Here is an 18,517-nt window from a genome sequence, read left to right as displayed (position 1 = left end):
TGCAGGTTTATCTCTCCGCAGCCTATTCAGGAATGGCATTTGTATATTGCTCTCTGGGCTCCCTGCCCTTTTGCTCCGAACCAGGGTCCAGCAGGTGCTGGAGACATGCACGTAACCGTTGCAGGCCTGCAGTGCCCTGCGGCAGACATGCCATTACCCACGATAAGATCACTAACAGAGCAGGCAAATATTAGATATATGAAGCTAGTCAGCTGTAAATAAAAGGCCTGGCAAAGAATAAAAGGCAAAATGCTGTCCCTGGGGAAGTGAAGGGGATATGAATGCCTTCCTGCCCTAGTGCCCTATAGAGATGATGCAGAATCTGGAACACATCCATCTCCTGGTGAGCAGCATGTGACAGCTGGGGCTTTAGCACCTCCTCACCTGCAGGCAGGCACTGGATCCTTGCACTGTGCATTGCTGGGGCAGCTCAGAGCAGTCTGCACTGGTGGGGTTTGGAGGCCTCTGAGTCTGCCCTGTGCCCCCTGAGGAGGGATCCTGCCCTGGTACAGGGGAGCAGAGATCTCCCATTGTGTATTTCTCTGCCTTGCCCTTAGGTATGCCTTTCAGATGTGGCTTTATTCTCTTCTTTTGGCACAGAGGCTTAAATAGCGTTGTTTACTACAGCAAGGCAGACTGGAGATTGCAAAGGCAAAACAAGCCGAAAGGTGACTTGGGAGGTGCTGGGAAAGGGCAAGAGGTGATCGCTTTCACTGGCATTACATTGCTGCTTCCCAGTCCCTCTGTCACACAGTGCCCTGCTGGTGCCTGGCAGGGGCAGCCCAGTGCATAGAGCTGTGTTCTGCACAGAGCAGAGGGGTGTATGTATGTCACAGAATCACAGAATTATCAAGGTTGGAAAAGACCTAGAAGATCATCTAGTCCAACCATTCCCAATACTTCTAGGCTAAATCATATTCCTCAGCACCACATCCAAGCGTTTCTTGAACACTCCCGTGGTTGGTGACTCCACCACGTCCCTGGGCAGTGCATTCCAATGCCTGACTACTCTTTCCGAGAAGTAATACTTCCTAATGTTCAGCCTGAATCTCCCCTGACGCAGCTTAAAACCATTCCCTCTAGTTCTATCACTGATTACACGAGAATTGTCCCTGCCACTGTAGGAATACAGGCAAATACTACTTGTATGCCTGCTCCATCAACTAACTTCCCCAGCCTCCTAAAATCATGTTTTATAATCCTCAGGCTTCTATCAGCAATCCCATTGCTGCCAGCCTGAACTATCAATAAAGGGTAATAATCAGAGGGGCAGATTAGACTGGGGAGTTTTCTAGAAATATCCCTGACCCGGGCCCCAGGGAGGCAGCACAGCTCCCTGTGGGTAGGGTCAGGCCGACATATTGGGCCCTCTGTTCCTCTCAGAAGGGAGTTGCCCACAACAATTACCCTTCTTTCCTTCTTGGAGGAAGCAGTCCAAACGTGGAGCCAACCGCCTCACCTAGGGCAAGCTTGGCGGCAGCACTGCCACGTCATCATCATTCACCTCTCCCTCTGGTTTCAGAGCTTCATATCTGTTACAAAGAGGGACCAGGGGAACCGAGGAAGGTCGGGTCACATTGCTTGGTGGGACCGTGTCCTTTTGAAGGGGCCAAGGCTGTTTTTTGGCACGAGGTGTTTGCATGGGGCTGGGCTGGGGGTCAGCAGGGCCCTGTTGTGCTTATCATGATGCATCTGCTGTGAGAACGTCATGCAGAGAGCAGAGTGGAAGAGCAGAGAAAGCACCAACCCCTGCAGAGAACATGAGAAGCAGGAAAATGGAGCCTTGTGTCTTCTTTTTTCCCCTCGCTTTCTTCAAAATTGTGAGCATCCCACTTCGGTAAAGCACAGTTCTAGGTGTCGGGGTGGCCCTGGTTGGGTACAGCCTGAGCTCAAAGCAGCACCTGCAGGCAGAAAGCAGCTTATGGCTGCTGCTACGTGGGCCAGGAGTCACTTGCAGCAAGATTTGGAGGTAACTTCTGTGTAAGTGACTATGCTGGAGGAAATTGTAAGCTGCTTACAGGGTGTTTGCAAACAGAAACAGAGAGTGCATTCATCGAAGAAATGACTGTTTGAATAATTGCTCAGCTCGGCGCTTGTTTACCTGGCTGTAGGGGGAACAGGAGGATAATTGGAGAGCAGTTGTGCTGTGAAGCTGTGTGAGAGGCAGGGTGAAGGTGAGGTGTTGTTGCCTTGGTTGCTGGCTTTTAGCTCCTGCTGCGGTTGGTGTGAATGCTGATGTTTCAGGGTGGCAGGTGGAAGCAGTGAGGGCTGTCCTGCAGCACAGGGATGTGGAGGGGCCCCTAAAGTGCCCCTGTTCTCCACAGCACTGGGGCCTGCACCCTGGTCTGCTTTGCTTCTGCATGATCTTTCTTAATGAAGAGATTCAGGGACAGTCCTGTTACTTAGCCAGGCTTAGCTGAGAAGACAGCAAACCCTGGTGCACGTAGTGCTGTTGTGACTGCGTTCATTCTGTGCAGCTAACCAGCTGCACTTCCATGTGAATGTTAAAAAGACTGCAAATGAACATGCAGCTGTAGAGAAACATACAGTCCTCCAGCAACTGTGCTGGAGAATACTGTGTGAGTTTCTCAGCCAGTTTGTAACCGAGCATCTCAGTGCTCTGTACCTCGAAAGAATTCTGCTCAGTTACAGCACCGCTGGTTTCTGGGGCATGGATCAGTATTGTTGGTAGCAGGATGAGGCCCATAGAGCTCAGTGATATTTTGCAGGAAGTATATTTATAAACAAAGAGCTCTGGGGAAGAAAGAGCATTGCATCTTCAATTACATTTGCAAAACTGCTGCGTGGAAATTGGCACGGCTCCGTCCATTCAAGGGATCTTAGAAATGATTTTGCTGCATCACAAGCTGCAGCCCTATCTCTGAGGTTTTGAAAGTGAACACCAGTGCCTCTACGAACAGGATGCTCTTTGTGAGTTCTAATTGGAACCAGCCCTGTCTGAATGCTGCTCCCTTTGACACAATGTGGCTAACCTAGGGAAGCGATTCCAGACCTGTCTGTGAGCAGTGCTCCTCCAAGGGCTGGCTGGGATAAAGGTGCAGCAGGAGGCTGCTCTGAGCTTGGAACTGACTCCAGACAGTTGAGGGGTGTGTGTGTGGAGAGAGGTTTTGAAGACACTTGGGTGCTCTAGGTATCATTCTCTCCTTTTCCTAGCTTAGCTAGAGCTAGATGCAAAACATATTAAACTGCAGGCTGTTCAGAGGGGGACTGAGTCATGGAGAAGCTGGGTGCTGTTTACTTCAGGTCTATGGTGTATGGAAATCCTCCAAATTAGAATGGAAAGCAGATAGGCTCCAATCAGGAAAACCATCAATTGTTGGTCTCAGTGTGTGTGTGCTGCCTCGTGGTTTGCTGTCGTTTTCCTTCAGACTGGCTCTGGGAAGTTAATATCAGCCGTTACAGCTTTGAGGCTGTCTTCCCCCCTTTTCTCTTCTGGTTCAGAAGTGAATAAAGGAGCTTTGTACGGTTCTTGAAACTGAGCCTGAAACAGCTCTGAACAAAATATAGTGTTCCTTTCAAGATCTTGGAAATAATTACATCATAGGCAAATTGGGCCAGAAACCGTTAACAGTATTCTTTGTGGAGTGCAACCCCACGGGAGGACCTATTGCAGCAGAGCACCATTGTTTACAAACAGATACAGTGACAGGGGCGCTTGTCCCGCTCTGAGGGACAGCTGGGGTTGGTGCCATGTAATAGACTGTGCAGAACGACTGCCAGCTCCTGCCTGCAGGATGGGGTGTGCAGGTACTGGAGAAGTCCATGGAGATGGGCTGCAGGGCAGACAGAGCCCGTGCTGCTGTCAGCTCCTGGCCTGCCAGGGCTGTGTGTGTAGGGGAAAGCATGGCTGTGGGGTGTTTGTCTGCTTAGAGCACCTCTGTGTGTGTGCAGGGATGTGCTGCTGGGCCTCGCTGTGTCAGCAACAGCCGTCACCTTTGGACGGCGCTTCCGAAAACAGAACATCACTTCCTTCACCTCAGCTTTAAGAGAGTGACTGCAGGAACGTGTGTTATCTGTGAATCAGTGCAGGGAAGGCGCTGCCAGACGCTCACCGTGGGTCTGCATGTGCCAACCATAAAAGGAGCTGCTGGAAGGCAAGGTGCTTGTCGAGCTGTAACCTTTATCAACATGCAGCGGAGCCCACGTCACATCTGATCTGTTTGAAATCATGCTCTATTTTCAGGTCCTAAAACAGTCGCAGTTTGTTTTACTGAGTATTGCTTGTTTGTGAAACCAGCTGGTTCGTCCAGCTTGAATTTCAGTGTTGAAGAAAAATGCACCTCACCTGACGGGCATGCTTTGTGTTCTGCTTTTGCAGGAGGCTGTGAGGGCTGCTGAAGATGTCCGATAGTCTGGATGTTGAAGAGAAACCTCCAGCCCCGCCGTTGAGAATGAACAGCAACAACCGTGATTCTTCAGCACTAAACCACAGCTCCAAACCGCTCCCCATGGCCCCTGAGGAGAAGAACAAGAAAGCCAGGCTGCGCTCCATCTTCCCGGGTGGAGGGGATAAAAGTAAAGTATCAACATTGGGTGGCTGTGTCTTTCTCTCACTCTCTGTTGGTTGCTGTGTTTACTTTGTGCCCGTTTTCTTTGTTTCAGTTGCAGAACATGATAATTCAAGTCCTTTTAAGGCCTTCTGTTGCAATTCCTCTAGTAACATGTTTCAAAGGAGGAGGAGGTATTCAGTCAGTTCCTGGTTTATCTATGCGAAGGCAGTGGAACACGCACACACATCGTGCCTCTTGCCTTTTAAAAATACCCCTACGGTTCAGTTGGGGGAATCCTTTTCTTTGGATTTTGCTTTGGGTTTGCAGTAAAGCCAGAGATGAGGTCGTATGCTTTGCAAAACACATTTGCTGAAGTGAGAAGGCAATACGCCTGACACTTTATTTCAGTGCTCTTGAATCTCGTGGATGGGAGCAAAGCTGTTCTTGCTTGTTCCTATTGCAGCGATAGTGGATGCAGAATGACTTGTTTTAAAACCTGCTGGATGTGTTCACAGTGTCTCTTAAAAATGCAGGAAACAGCATTTCAATTATGTTCTCTGAGCTGCATTTGCAGAAGGAAGTGAGTCCTGAGTTAGTGTATTTGCAGAATCAAGGAGGTAAACTGACCCTTTTAATGCTGTCAACCTGATGGGTGCTGAGGGAGCTGATTAATGTTTCTTCAGGGCCGCTCTGGATTATCTTTGAAAGGTGACCAGGCACGTTTCCCAGCAACTGGAGAAAAGGTGAATGTCGCTTCTGTCTTCAAGGAGAAGGTCTAAGGAACTACACACCAGTCAGCCTCTGTGGGTGCCTGGGAAGCCAGTGGAGCAGTGGTTCCCTGGGGACCATTTGCAAACATCTGAGGGACAAGAATGTGACCAGGCATGCTGAGAGAACCTTGTGAAATGCAACCAGAGGAGATCGTGCCTGGGGGCAAATGGCCCCGTGTACCTGTGCACATTGGGGTCATCCTGCTGGAAAGCTGTTCTGCAGAAGCTGTGGGGGTCCTCACAGGCAAGAAGCCAGCCCTGCCAGCAGTGTGTGCCTGTGACAAAAAGAGGCCACGAGCATTCTGGGCTGCATGTGGAAGAGCTGTCAGCAGGTGGAGGGATATGATCGTCCACTCTATGCCTTGTGGAGGATGTGAAGAAGAGGGGGCCAGACTTCTCTGCGCGGTGTCCAGTGCCTGTACAAGAGGCAGCGTGACCAGTACAAGACCCAGTGACCTCGTCTTGAGTGCTCATCTCTCATAATGTCTGTGGTGGGACAGACCCAGGCCTCAAGCAGAGCTGGCTGTGTCGCATCCCAAACCACTGGGAACAACGGGAATTTTCAGATGGTTCTTTTTAAAGGCCAAAATGAAGCAAGCTGGGGGAGATTTTAATTCCCAGAATGACGTGGGTCAATTCTTCCTCTGACTGCTGGCGAGTCGACGTGCCACCGCTCTGAGGGAACATCTATAAAGCAAGAGGTGCTGAGCATGTCATACAGATATGGGAGATCTGGAAACGGCCCCTCCTGGAAATGCTCAGTGACATTAAAAAATAGACATAATTAACTATCAGTCAGAGTAGTCTTAAGAAACATGCAAGTATCATGATTTTAAATGTTACTGGAGGTAACATTTAAGTAAGCTAAGATTTATTGCTTAATTTTGATGGGTGAAATAATAAATGGAGGAAATTTAACTTGGCTGGCCAAGGCCCTGGAGGAGGTTCTGTGTCGTGCTTGGCTGGTGGCTCAGGGCATCAGCTGCCCAGAGCATGCTCTGCACACTCAGTGACATTTTTTTCACAGTCATCCTGCTTAAAAAACAGAAGATTATTAATATTGCTGCTCTCATGGGTGCTGTTCTTTGCAGCCTCATGGATTTATAGTGATAGTCCAGCACTTGTGCACAGACGTGAAGGAGGTGCTGTGGCAGGGTGTATGTGACCAATGTGCAGGACCTCACTGGCCCACCAGGCAAGGGTGGCTGTGCAGGGAGGCCAGCACTGTTTCTCAGCACTATCCTGGCAATGCAGTATCTTGGTTTTCACTTATGGTTTGAGCACTTCTGCATTTAAGGCCTTGCTTTGGTAAGCTGCTGATGTCTGTGGGGCCCTCTGTCCTTCTGTAGGCACATCCCAGAGCACCTGACCTCTGTGCCTTGGCCCAGATCCTTTTGTCCCATCCTGGGGAACGTGCCCTCAGGAAATGGGGGCCTAGGAAGCCAAGGCAGAGATGCTGAAACACCTTTCCTATGTCTCATGGGCATGAAATCCACTCCCCATAAGCCTACTGAAGCTGTGAAGTTGGCTCTTCTTCCCTGTAATGACAGTGGTTGGAGTTGCAGCAGAGTTCACTGCGTTAGCGTTTCCTTTCAGCTGGGAGCTGTTTCCTCAGGAGAACTGTGAGCAGGAAGAGCTGACTTGTGCTCTTCCAGCTCTTTGGGTACATCCTTGCTTTTTGTTGGTTAAGCTACCTGCAGTTACTGTGCTGTACAATAAATCAACATGGTGCCTGAACCGATGGCTACAGGATATTCAAGCTAAAGAGCGGAGTGGGCAGATCACAGCCTCCTTGCAGCTCAAGGGCTGTGGCCATGGCTGTTGGGTGAATGCTGTCACTCCTGCTGCTTACCTGCAGATGGAAATGGAGTCAGACTTCAAGTCTTCTGGATGCTCCCGGATGGTTAAAAAGAAAGAGGGAGGAAAAAACAAGAAGGTGAAATAACAGGATAAAGTTCTGGACTTGGACATGAGGAGAGCAGCAAGCAGGAGAAGGGAAAAGGAGCAAGTTTGCAGGAGTGGAGGTGAAAGAAGGAGCAGGGCAAGATGAGGAGGCGAGCAAACAGGATGGCACAGCATGAGGTCAGTCTTGTCCTCTGTGGAGGAAGGCTGCTGCTCAGCTGACTCACACTTCTCTGCCAAACAACTGTTCTTTTAGAGTAATAATAATAATACAGATGATGATGCAGCCTGTGGAAGACAGCACTCTTTGCTTGTTCTCTTTCCATCTAATAGTTGCTGAGGCAGTGTGGGCGGGCCCTTGTGGCTAACTGCTGTACATCAGGAGTGTAGTGTGGGGGGCAATTACAAGAAAATACAATCCAGTATAGATCCCTTGAATCCAAACAGTCCCTGCTCCAAAGTATTCATACCTTTTTGGATTGTTTTCGTAGAATCATAGAATCACAAGGTTGGAAAGGACCTACAAGATCGTCTAGTCCAACCATGCTATTACCACTGCTACAGCAAACCACTAAGGTATATCTCAGAGCTCCTCATCCAGACGCCTCTTGAACACTGCCAGGGACAGCGACTCCACCACCTCCCTCCTGTTGCTTTAAACTGAGTTTGATGGCCCTTTAAATCCAGATTTCCCTGAATTTGTTTGCTAGTGGATGAGGTAGGAGTAGCCAATTTTGTTATCTACAGTAACAAATTTTATGTGCTGAACAAAAGTGACATCTTCCAACTGGCAACATTTATCCTGAAAATTAAAGCAACAACACCTTTGAGATAAAAGAAGGTAAAAAGCCTTTGTGTTATATGTGATGTATTGCTGCCATCGTTATTGGATACCCAATGAAAATAATTCATCAGTTAACATTGTGGAGGAGCTTGCAGTACAGATGAAAGGTGACATTTAATTATTTAATGAGGATAAATGCCATAGTGCAGAGGAAGGGTTAGAAACATCCGAAGTACTCAGGACTTTAATTAGGAAGAGTGGAGCATCTTCCTCTAAATGGGGCTGTAAGGTGGAAGAAGAAAAATGTGCAAAGAGAGCTTTCCTTTCTTGTTAGATCAAACATAACTTACACTGATTTGCTCTGTGGAGCTGTGCTATCTGTGAGCAAAGGCAGATGTGAGGGGTGGAGGAAGCTCTGTCCTGGCTGATGTTGGTAGAAAGGGAAGTTTGTGTCTGAGGTAAGGAACAAACTCTTCCTGCAGCTGTCTTTAATGTGTGTAGCATGGCTGCCAGTGATGCTGCAGTGAGGAGTGTGAAAGGTAAAGATGGGAGCTGAGCCAGCTTCTCCTTTCTGTCCTACAGTATGTGTTCTGTTGCTGTGCAGATTCTGTGGGTCCTTATGCAGGAAGAACTGCTGTGTCAGTCTTCTGCTTAAGTGAGGAGCAGGAAGAGGACCTTTATCTTCTGAGCTGCCTGCTTTCATCGAACCTATAGGAACCTCGTTATCTTCACACCGTCTCCTCTCTGATTTGGCTGATTGTGATGGATTCACTGCATGCTGGACAAGACACTCATGCAAACAGGCACTTGTTAGGAAGAACTCTCAAGTTCTTCACTTCTGCGGGAGCCCAGAGGGCAGGAATGTAATGGCTAGAGATGAAAACTCAATGAAGAACTGATAATAGAAGCCATAGTGCTCAAAGATGACCTAAGAAGGTGACTCTTGGAAGAAAACCAGTGTCAGATCACCTTCTAGACCTTCATAAGACAAGGGCTGACAGGCTGGTATTGCATTAACTTGGGTCTCATGGTCGAGTAAGATAAACTCTCAGCTGTTTTTCATATATAAAATACTGTTTTGAGTGCACAAGATTGTGAAACGTCTTGAGTGGAAAGCTGTGCAGAAAATAAATGTTTGTTAACGCTTTGCTTCTAGCCAATAAGAAGAAAGAGAAAGAACGCCCTGAGATCTCTCTTCCTTCTGACTTTGAACACACGATTCATGTGGGGTTTGATGCCGTCACTGGAGAATTCACAGTAAGTAACTGCTGTGTTGCATATTTAGCTAAAACTTCCAGTTCCTTTATGGTAAAATAGCTGCCTGTTGCCTGAAACTACAGATGACAGCAGCCGGGCTGTGAACAGAGACCTTGGCTGGTTGAGCTCAGGGCTTGGAGTGTTCTGCTTCTGGTTCAGGCTGCTTTATTTCTCCAAGGATTATCGGCAATGTCTGTGGAAAATGAAAGCCAGGAAGAATGTAGGGGTTCACTTCTATCAGTCCCACCAGCTGCTACAGGAGTTGGATATTCAGTCCTTAGAAAAGCATTGGAGAACCGCACGCATGTGCATAGTGTATCTGTCTGCAGTCAGCCCCGAAGTGCCAAGTCCAGCTGCTCTGCAGACAGCTCTCAGAGGTGCTCAGGAAGTGGCAGTGTTGTTCATTCATTTTAATCCAGTAATCTTCAAAATACATCCATGGGTTAGGTGCTCAGATGCGTTTCTGTGCTAATAAAGTAGCACTCGGCTTGCTCTACTTACATCAGAAAGTAAATGAAGCACTGGGAAAAATGAGTCTAAGAGAAGCTCCTTGAAGTCTGCAGGGGACTTCAAAGCGTTTTCTCTCGCACTGTTGCCTGGTGCTGGAATCGCTTGTCAGTGTAGTGAGGATGGCAGTGAGTTTATATTTGATCGAGCTGTGGAGGTGAGAGGGGAGAGCAGTTCTGTGTACTATCAGTAGTACCCTGTGAGCTGAGTGGTCGGACTGCGTTGTCACTGTACGTCACACTGCAGTGTGTGCTGCATACACCACGCGGGATGGGACAAATCATCTTCACAGACAAAGTACAGCTGATTTGTGGAACTTTATCACTGTTTTTTTACTTTTACTGCTCCTTCTGTTTCCCAGAAACATTCCAGAAGGCCGGAAGGTTGCTGTATGCTGCCGCAGTATTAGCAGCAGTTAAAGAAAAAAGACACTTAACGGCAGCTTGTCTTCAAAGGAGTGAAACTGAATTCCTCCTAGTAATTAAGAAATACAGTTACACTTAAAATATGTAGACTAGTTAATTAGCTTCTTTAAAACAGATGTCACTTCTTACAGCCAAAGGAATAGATGACTCCTCCCATGCAGCTTGCCAGCACAGGTCTCATCCTGCAGTCCTAGTGGAGCAAAGTGTCAGCCAACAAGGGGACAGCTCTGATAGCAGCTTGTCAGCCCCCACAGGGTGTCTGTATGCAAGCACTGCATTTTGTGTCACACAGGGCATGTTTGATTTGTCCCAGCCTGTGTACAACTGGTGTATCTGCTGGGCAGTTCTTCCAACGGTGCTGCCATGAGCCGTGTCATCTAAAGTGTCTCGCTGTCTGGTAATCACATTGTCTCCTTCTAAAGTTTGGAAGTGCCACGGGAATGTGCAGTAAACATGTGACTGTATGGTTTCTTTGTGTTCCTTTGCTTTTGTGTTTCTGTTTGTTTGTTTCAAGTGATGACAGTTGTCATGCCATGTGTGTTTGCTCTGCTGGTTATGTGCAGTGTGTTGAGCTGCTTCCTAACAACCAGCAGTCACCCCTCCACTGCATTCCCTGATTCCCCAAGGCTGCATCTCCAGTCAAAGCTGGGAACACCTGCATGGGCTCTTAAGCTTTGGCTTTCAGGCTTGAGCATCAAGCTGTGTCACTGCTCCTGAACATATGTTGTATGTCCATTTTGCCGTGCTTGGAGCAGCCACATTTGCTAAGAAATAGGACTGAAAGCCCAAAATTACATTGGCTTGAAGCTGTTGGGTGGGAGCATGTTTCTAGAGCATCTTATTCATCTATTTTGAAGAAGCATTTGCATTCTCTGAATGGGGGAAGAAATGTGGTTTGCAAGATGTTGTGTGAGTTCTGTGAGGCATTTGTTTTTGAAAGTCTCCTGATCCCCATTCTAAAGCAAAACGTGCTCCAGCTGAGCTGTCAAAGTTTCGAGATTATGGCATTAGCAAGTGGGAGAAAGGTGTGGTATAGACCCAAAGAAGCTGCACGTTATTCTTCTGTCTATTCTTTCTTTTGAATTGCCTTGATTTTCTGTCTGGCTCTTGTCGATCATTTGGGTTATGACAGCACCCAGCCTCCTGGTGTGAAATCCAGGTGTGACCTGCTGCTTTCTCCATGGCTCTCTGTTGACTCACACACCGGCCAGTTGTGGTCTTGGGGCTGGAGAACCATTTTGGATGCGTAAAGCCATTCAGAATTGCTAACCTGGCTTTAAGAACTGGGCAATAAGCAGAAGTCTGGATACTGATCTTTTTGCTTCATAAAATTTTTAAGAAATCAATCCTGAGTAGTTTTTCCAGTCACTTGCTGTTAATCCTCAGCAATGTGTTTTTTATAGGGAGAGAAAAACTGGTCTGAAAAAGAAAGGAGGGGAAATAATGCTTCCAAACTTTGGAATGATTGTGATTTTTCTGTTTTCCTAAGCCTGTCTTCCTGTAGTCTGTCCACCACTCAGTCTGTTTGGTATCTACCTCATAGCTCCCATTTTAGATGGGACTTTCCCCATTTTGGCCCATTGGTTTCACCTCCTACCACCTTCTAAGTTGTCCCACATTCTGTTTTAACTTTCTTTTCTTTCTTTATTTACATCCATTACAGCCAGATCTCTATGGCTCACAGATGTGCACAGGGAAGCTCCCAGAGGTGCGTCACAGGTCCAAAAGAAGCTTGCATCAAAGTGCTTCTTTGAGATGTCATAGCACTGCAGCAGCAGGTCGATGTGTGTGCAGTAGATTTGTTGCTTGGCTTATCCCACTTCTTTCATTAATCCCAGACTCTGGAGGCCCATGTCACACATTGTTTTGCAGAGAACTTGGGAAGAAGCTATATTGAAATGTCTGTCTCTGTTGGGGTGGCACTAAGGGTTAAGCTTAAATGCATTTCAGGTGTAGTGTTCCGTTCTGTAGGCCCTACAATTCGCTGGTAGATGGTAGCCGAGCAGTAAATGGGGAAAATTACAGGCTCTCAAATTTAGGAAATTATACTGGATATTTAAAGCAATTTTTTGTTAATCCGATTCCAATGCAGAGTTGCAGCTTTCAGCACTTGGATCAGTTTTCAAACGCCACCCTTCCTCAGTAGCTGTTTGAGGTTTGATACGAGGCGCTGGCACTCAGCCCGTTTCCTGCATCCTCAATTTCTGCATTTCTACAGTGGAGAACTTAAAACGCTGCAGGAGCTCAAAAAAAAAGAGACGTCCTTACAGCAGCAGCTGCGGTACAACTCAGTGTTGCAATCGTGAGAATGTAATTGCAGAGGCTTAGCCCCTCCGTGGTATCTGATGTGCTGAAAACTCTTGTGTCAGGGTGGTGTTTACCTTTTGATCAGACAACAGTGATCATTTCAGCCACGTGTTCGCATTGTTAAGCATTAAAAATCCAGTGTAAAGCTCCTAAAGTACATGGTGTTGTCCACAAGTATAGAATAGTCTTGTCATGTCTGCACTGAATCACCAGGAAAACAAGTTAATCCTCAGGGCATTATTCCATGGAAGAGCGATGTTGATTGAAAGATGAGATTCATGCACTTTTTTTCCTATCACAATCATAACTTTCTTTTCTTTTTAAAGTTGGATCCTGGTTTTCAGCTCTGTATTTTTATAGAGAAGAGAATGATTGCATCTACCGTATATGCTTCTAATTTTAATTGTAAAGCATCAATCAGAATTTCTGAAAGCAATCTTACAGGTAGCACAGGATCTTGGTGAAGATCTGTACAGCTGCAGCTGTTGTATGCTCTTTATTCACTTTCTTTCTACTTGACATCTGCAGGGCATTCCAGAGCAGTGGGCCAGGCTACTACAGACCTCCAACATAACAAAACTAGAGCAGAAGAAGAATCCTCAAGCAGTTCTAGATGTCCTCAAGTTTTATGATTCCAAAGAAACAGTTAACAACCAGAAATACATGAGCTTTACGTCGGGAGGTAAGTAACATCTTGCTGCAAAAAATGGGATGTGCAAAATGAAGTTCTAGAATGTCCAGTGGTCAACAGTCAACCTTAGAAAACTGCATGCTGTGGGATGCTCCACGTGTGAGATGAGTTGATGTCCCCTTTTGTCCTCTGACTGCCATTGATACTCTGACTTCTCTTCATCTTATTTTCAGAACTAAATAAGATACTAGATGGAGCAGTCACTGTCATTTATATTCAGAAGCATTTGTGGCCAAAAATCATGTTTACTTTTGTTTCTTCTTTGCATCCTTCTTTCTTCTCAGTGTTCAGTTTGGGGTATGAAGTGTGTCTTGTTTGGTCCATCTTGGGAGTTGCTTTTGGCTCCTAAGAACAGCGGACTCAGCAATTTTTTGTGTTGTTTTATGAAGAGTTTTAAAGGCTTTTTATATGAGCTATAGAGAAGATCAGGCCGCTATGTCTAAATGTGCAAAGGAACTCCAAATGGCTGCTTTGGTGTAGCCCCAAATGGGCTCTGGCTACAGAGGAAGAGAATGAAGGCAGGAATGTTCAAAGCAGCCTGTGCAGCATTCCAGGGAGATCCTCATGGGCTCGGCATTACCTTGCTCGAGCCTGCAGACCTGAAGGTGGTGTCATTTTTTCCCTTGGTTGTATACAGTCTGCAAAACTGTATTGCAGCATTGCAAAAACAAGAAAGCAAGAGCAGGTCTGTGCTGTAGTTTGCTCTTTTTTTTTGTTTCCTTTGGCCTGTTTTTTTTCTCATTTTGCTTAACAAGCACTGGGTTGCTATAAATCCAGCAAAAAAAAAAAAAAAAAAAAAAGCAGAGGGCTTTTAAAAGCAGCGTATCTGGGTTCTGTGTTGATGTGTTCTGCTGTTTCTTAATAAGACATTCAAAATGAAAATACCAGCAAGGTACGTGTACTTTGGTAAAGCCCATGTCGACGTGTTCAGCTAATGAGGCGCTGTCTGCCTCTAACAGCATTTCAGACTTAACCTGCAGCAGTTCAATTCCTACTTGTGCAAGTCTGGCAGCCAGGTCCCTCATTGCTTCCATTTGCTGGTTCAACCCATGCAACCTCCAATACGCAGAGTGGATTTCACTTTTTTTTTAAAGCGTTTTTCTTTGTATTTTGTTTACTGGCAGAGCAGGGATAACAGTAGACTCAAGGAACAGAGAAAAAGAGCACCCTGCTATATTGTTACCTTGCTTTCTATGTGCAATAACCCTTGCTAGGGGAAGGATGTTGCGAAAGAAAAATGGTATCAGCTTGGATATACTGTGTGGGATTCCCCACAGCAGATACTGCTTTTTAACAGCATTGCTTTCCCTATACGTTGCAGATAAAAGCGCCCATGGATACATAGAAGCCCATCCTTCGGTGAGTGTGAACATCACCTTTTCCTTCTGTAGTGCTTGGTTGCAGAGCAAGCAGTGAGCCTTGGCTTCTGTGCTGTAGTGCTGGCCTGGTGGGCTGCAGGGAGGTGCATCTTAGTGTCTCCCAGCAGCACCAAACTAACTAATTTTCCCTCTAAGAACCTTCCTACACATGAAAGTCTGGTTTTGCAGCCAGAATATTGCTTACTGTTCTTAGCCATGGTGGAATATATCATTCACAACAATATGCAGTGCTGTCTAATTAGCCTGTTTTAATATAGCTTTAACAACCTAGCATTCGTTTCTCTTAAATTTCATAATCTATCCTTAGTACAGCTGGTTATGTAGCTGAATATAAATAAGGTTATAATTGATACATAACTCACCGGAGCCATTGAAAGAAAGTTTTAAATAATGATTCACTCTAATTAATACTGAATTGCCATAGCAATCCCAGAGATGTACTCAGGACATTCGCATTAATATTGACCAGATTTATTAGTGTTAATGTTGCTGCATTAAATAGCGAATGATTGAGTGGGGATTTGGCCTTTATTTTCAAGTGCTAAGCAACGTCATTTTAGATCTGCGATTACACAGCCGAGACTGTGGAGGATGAAATGAAAATCATCATTGTTTACTTTTTGTTGTTGTTGCTTTTCAGTTGATGCCCCTTTCATTATCTTTCATAGAACAAACCTTATAAAGGCAGTTTGGGCACCATGGGGCATTCCAGGTATCTCAAGTATCTGTCCCATCTGCACTGGGGATTGGCCCTGGGGAGGCTGATGCTGTCCTGCAGAGCAAACTGCTCTGACAGGAGCAAGCAGTCCTCGCAGTCACTGTAATTTCATTTCACTCTTTAATGGGGATCTGGCATTAAGTAATATGACATTGTATATGTTCTAGCTGCACAATTCAGACCAAACATGGAGCCCGGTGGAAAAAGTAGTTAATAAGAGTTGAACAGAACAGAAATGTGATTATTCCCTTCCTTATTTTTTCCTTAATCATCTTTTCCCCATGTAAGCAAAGTGCTTGCCTTGTATAGAAAGAGATACATGGATTTAACATATGACAGTGCCATACACCTTTAACGTTGCTCTTTAAACCAGTGTTTGGAATGTCTTGTGTATCAGTCTCTACTTCTACAGGCCGTATTCGTGGCCTTTTTCTCCCTTTACCATTAAGAGGTTGGTGCTAGAGCAGGGTCTCACGGAGCACAGTGTGTGTGTTGCCAGGCATAGCTGAGGTACAGCAAGGGGCTCCTGCTGCCTGTGGGGTGAAGTGAGGCAGATGTAGTGGGGGATCTGTGTGCTGCCTCATGGTCAGGTGAAGAGGACAATAGTGAAAAAGGAGCTGCTGAACGGGGAGATGCAGCTCTGTGAAAGCGTGCAATAAGAGCACCCCGGGGGTGGAATAACAGAGAAACAATCAGCCTTTCCCTGCAAAATACAGTTCTTGGCAACACAATGCGGGAGGCTTTGCGTGTTGAAGTGTGTTAATTAACCTAGCCAGCAGACACCTGTTAACTTAATTAACTGCTACCATTTCTGCAAAGCCAGAGCAATTATCTAGCAGCCAGGTGGGGTTTCTAGTGATATATTCAAACATTACTTTTGGTGAAATCAGACTTTGAGAAAACATGGGAATGATTTTTATTTAATTTATTGCTCCAATGGTGTATGGGACACAGTTCAGGAGCCCACGTGTAGTTCACTATGAGTAAGTAAAGAGCAAAAGTGACAAACACTGAGCAGAGCTAACAAAGCGTGGTAACCTCTAGCCTTGAAGTGGTGGTGGTGGACTGAAGGCTGTGGGCCTTGCTGTAGGGATGCAGGGGCTGTTGGTGATGTCTGAGCAGACAAAAGTTGTTCCTACTTAGTAGACCTTCCATTGGTGGCCCTCACCCATGGTACTGTCTGTCCACAGAGCACAAAAACAGCATCAGAACCCCCGTTAGCACCGTCAGTCTCTGAAGAAGAGGATGAAGAAGATGAGGAAGAAGAAGATGACAACGAACCTCCGCCTGTTATTGCACCACGGCCTGAACACACAAAATCAGTAGGTCATGGCTTTGGGCAGCACTGCTGCAGTGCCGTTCTGAGCTGTGTATTTCCAGCCAGACAGCATGCGCTGTTTGTGTGTGAGGGCTGCAGTACAGCCGTGGGCTATTGCTTCACCCAACCTACTGACGCCAGGAGATCTGCTTTGAGCTTAATTGTTTAGTTGAGAGCTTCCTGTGATGCTGATTAAAACAGTGAATTGTATTTTAGTGTCATAACAGATAGCAGCACGGTGTCATTCAGTGCTAGTGGTGTAACAGTGCACAAGTTGGTCCACAGGACCTGTGTAGGGAGAGTTGCCATCAGGTGCTTTTCACACTCCTGTGGGATGTGTAGGACTATCCCCTGGAGGTGCCCATCCCTCTCCACAAGGCTCCATATGGAAGGAGCTAAGCAAACTGCTTAGGGTTGCGCTCTTATATGATGTAAGTTTGGTGAGAAGCATTCTACCCAGAATGTTGTAAAGAGCAGGTAGGGGTCTGAAGGACTGGAATGCAGTTCCTAGTGGAGCTTAAATCTTGAGATCACCAATGAGAAGTTAATATAGCAGTTGTGATCAGAAAAGGGAAACGCTCTCTGTTTCTGTTCTGGCACCTGTCTTAACTGATCAAACCACTCCTAATGCACAGCATTTCTGTTACAAAACTGTTGCCTTCAGTGCTACGTTGGTGCCATCCCTGAAATTTTTAAGAGTTCCATTAGAGGAGTAATTTTGTTTCCCACATAAACAGATGAGCAGAAGGGAACAAGGCTCTCAGACCCCAGTGCATCTTTTTCTGTAGTCTGTCAACACAGTAAATTGACCATTTGTCACCTTCCAGGAAATAAATGAATATTGAGACCTGACCCTGAACTTGTATAACGCTAGCCTTTGTTTTCCTTATCCACTTTGAGAAGCGGAGAGTGAATATGAATGTTTTAAGCCCTGGATGTGGCAGGTAGCATCTTCTTAGCAGCTCTGTTTGAAATACGGTTTCGGGGCACCTCTGCAGGCCGCCTTTTTGACATGAACTATTTATTGTCACAGATCTACACGCGCTCCGTAATCGAACCTGTCGCTGCACCAGCACCGGCTAAAGAAGCCACCACTCCCCAGCCTGAAAACTCCAACACAAACACTTTGTACAGAAACACAGACCGGCAGCGGAAAAAATCCAAGATGACAGATGAGGAAATCCTAGAGAAACTGAGTATGTATTCTGTATTTCTTGTCTGATAAAGCAGTGTCCTGAGTGCGTATCTCAAGTACAGGGAGAAGTGTTCATCTTCAGTTTAGTGTCACTAGATCTTACAACTCCTTACACAAACTGTTACTGTGCCTGTAGGGAATGGGAGAACACTGTGGGTATTCCTTCCACCCCTAGGGGCAGCTCTGACCGAGTTGGTTTTGCCTGAGCTTCTGTCTGTGCTAAAGGCTAAAGAGAAGATTATTTCTGCTTCAGCAGAAGGCTGCAGCCCAGTGAATGGCCTAGTGAACTCCAGTGTGCTGATGTCCAGAGTTAAAAGAATGTTTGGCTTCCTAAATTATCTTAAGTTCCTGACTTCTCACTAATCATCAGAGCCAACATACTTTGCAGAAATTTCTGGGATTCACTGGGTTTTTGAGTTATTTCTTTGTTAACCTGTAGACAGCTACAGAATGAAGCAGATTCCTTCAGCCTCCATTGGATGTTCTGGTGATGTAGTTACTGGAGTTACTACCACTTCTACCAATGTATCTGAGCTTGTTGTTAGAAGAACTCCCTGTTTAGTCAGAGAACTCCTCTGAAACAACATCATCTGAGACCATGGATGGAGAACGGATGTTTTCAGTGTATCCCAAAAGAAAAATACATTCTCTAGCAATCCTTATTTTATTCCTTAGCTTTATACTTATGAAGATGCTTCAGTGAGACACAGGTGTATGACCTGACCAGCTGAAACTGTGCTGCAGGTGTTTCTC

General features: G+C 46.1%; 1 protein-coding gene across 2 annotated transcripts in view; it reads left to right on the top strand.

The window, feature by feature from the left end:
• The window catches only part of PAK3 (p21 (RAC1) activated kinase 3), an 85,030-nt gene that overhangs the window by 48,833 nt on the left and 17,680 nt on the right, over nucleotides 1-18,517 (top strand). For both annotated transcript variants that reach the window (XM_015860615.2, XM_015860616.2), the window contains exons 2-7: nucleotides 4,340-4,536; nucleotides 9,124-9,224; nucleotides 12,992-13,145; nucleotides 14,476-14,513; nucleotides 16,442-16,573; nucleotides 17,603-17,765. In XM_015860615.2, coding sequence (XP_015716101.1) covers nucleotides 4,362-4,536; nucleotides 9,124-9,224; nucleotides 12,992-13,145; nucleotides 14,476-14,513; nucleotides 16,442-16,573; nucleotides 17,603-17,765 — 763 coding nt within the window. In that variant the 5' untranslated portion in view covers nucleotides 4,340-4,361. The remainder of the gene's footprint in view (nucleotides 1-4,339; nucleotides 4,537-9,123; nucleotides 9,225-12,991; nucleotides 13,146-14,475; nucleotides 14,514-16,441; nucleotides 16,574-17,602; nucleotides 17,766-18,517) is intronic.

This window comes from Coturnix japonica, chromosome 4 (assembly GCF_001577835.2).
Source record: "Coturnix japonica isolate 7356 chromosome 4, Coturnix japonica 2.1, whole genome shotgun sequence".
Taxonomy (NCBI): Eukaryota; Metazoa; Chordata; class Aves; order Galliformes; family Phasianidae; genus Coturnix; species Coturnix japonica.
Note: the sequence above shows the minus strand (reverse complement) of the source record. Positions and strands in the feature narration are given on the sequence as shown.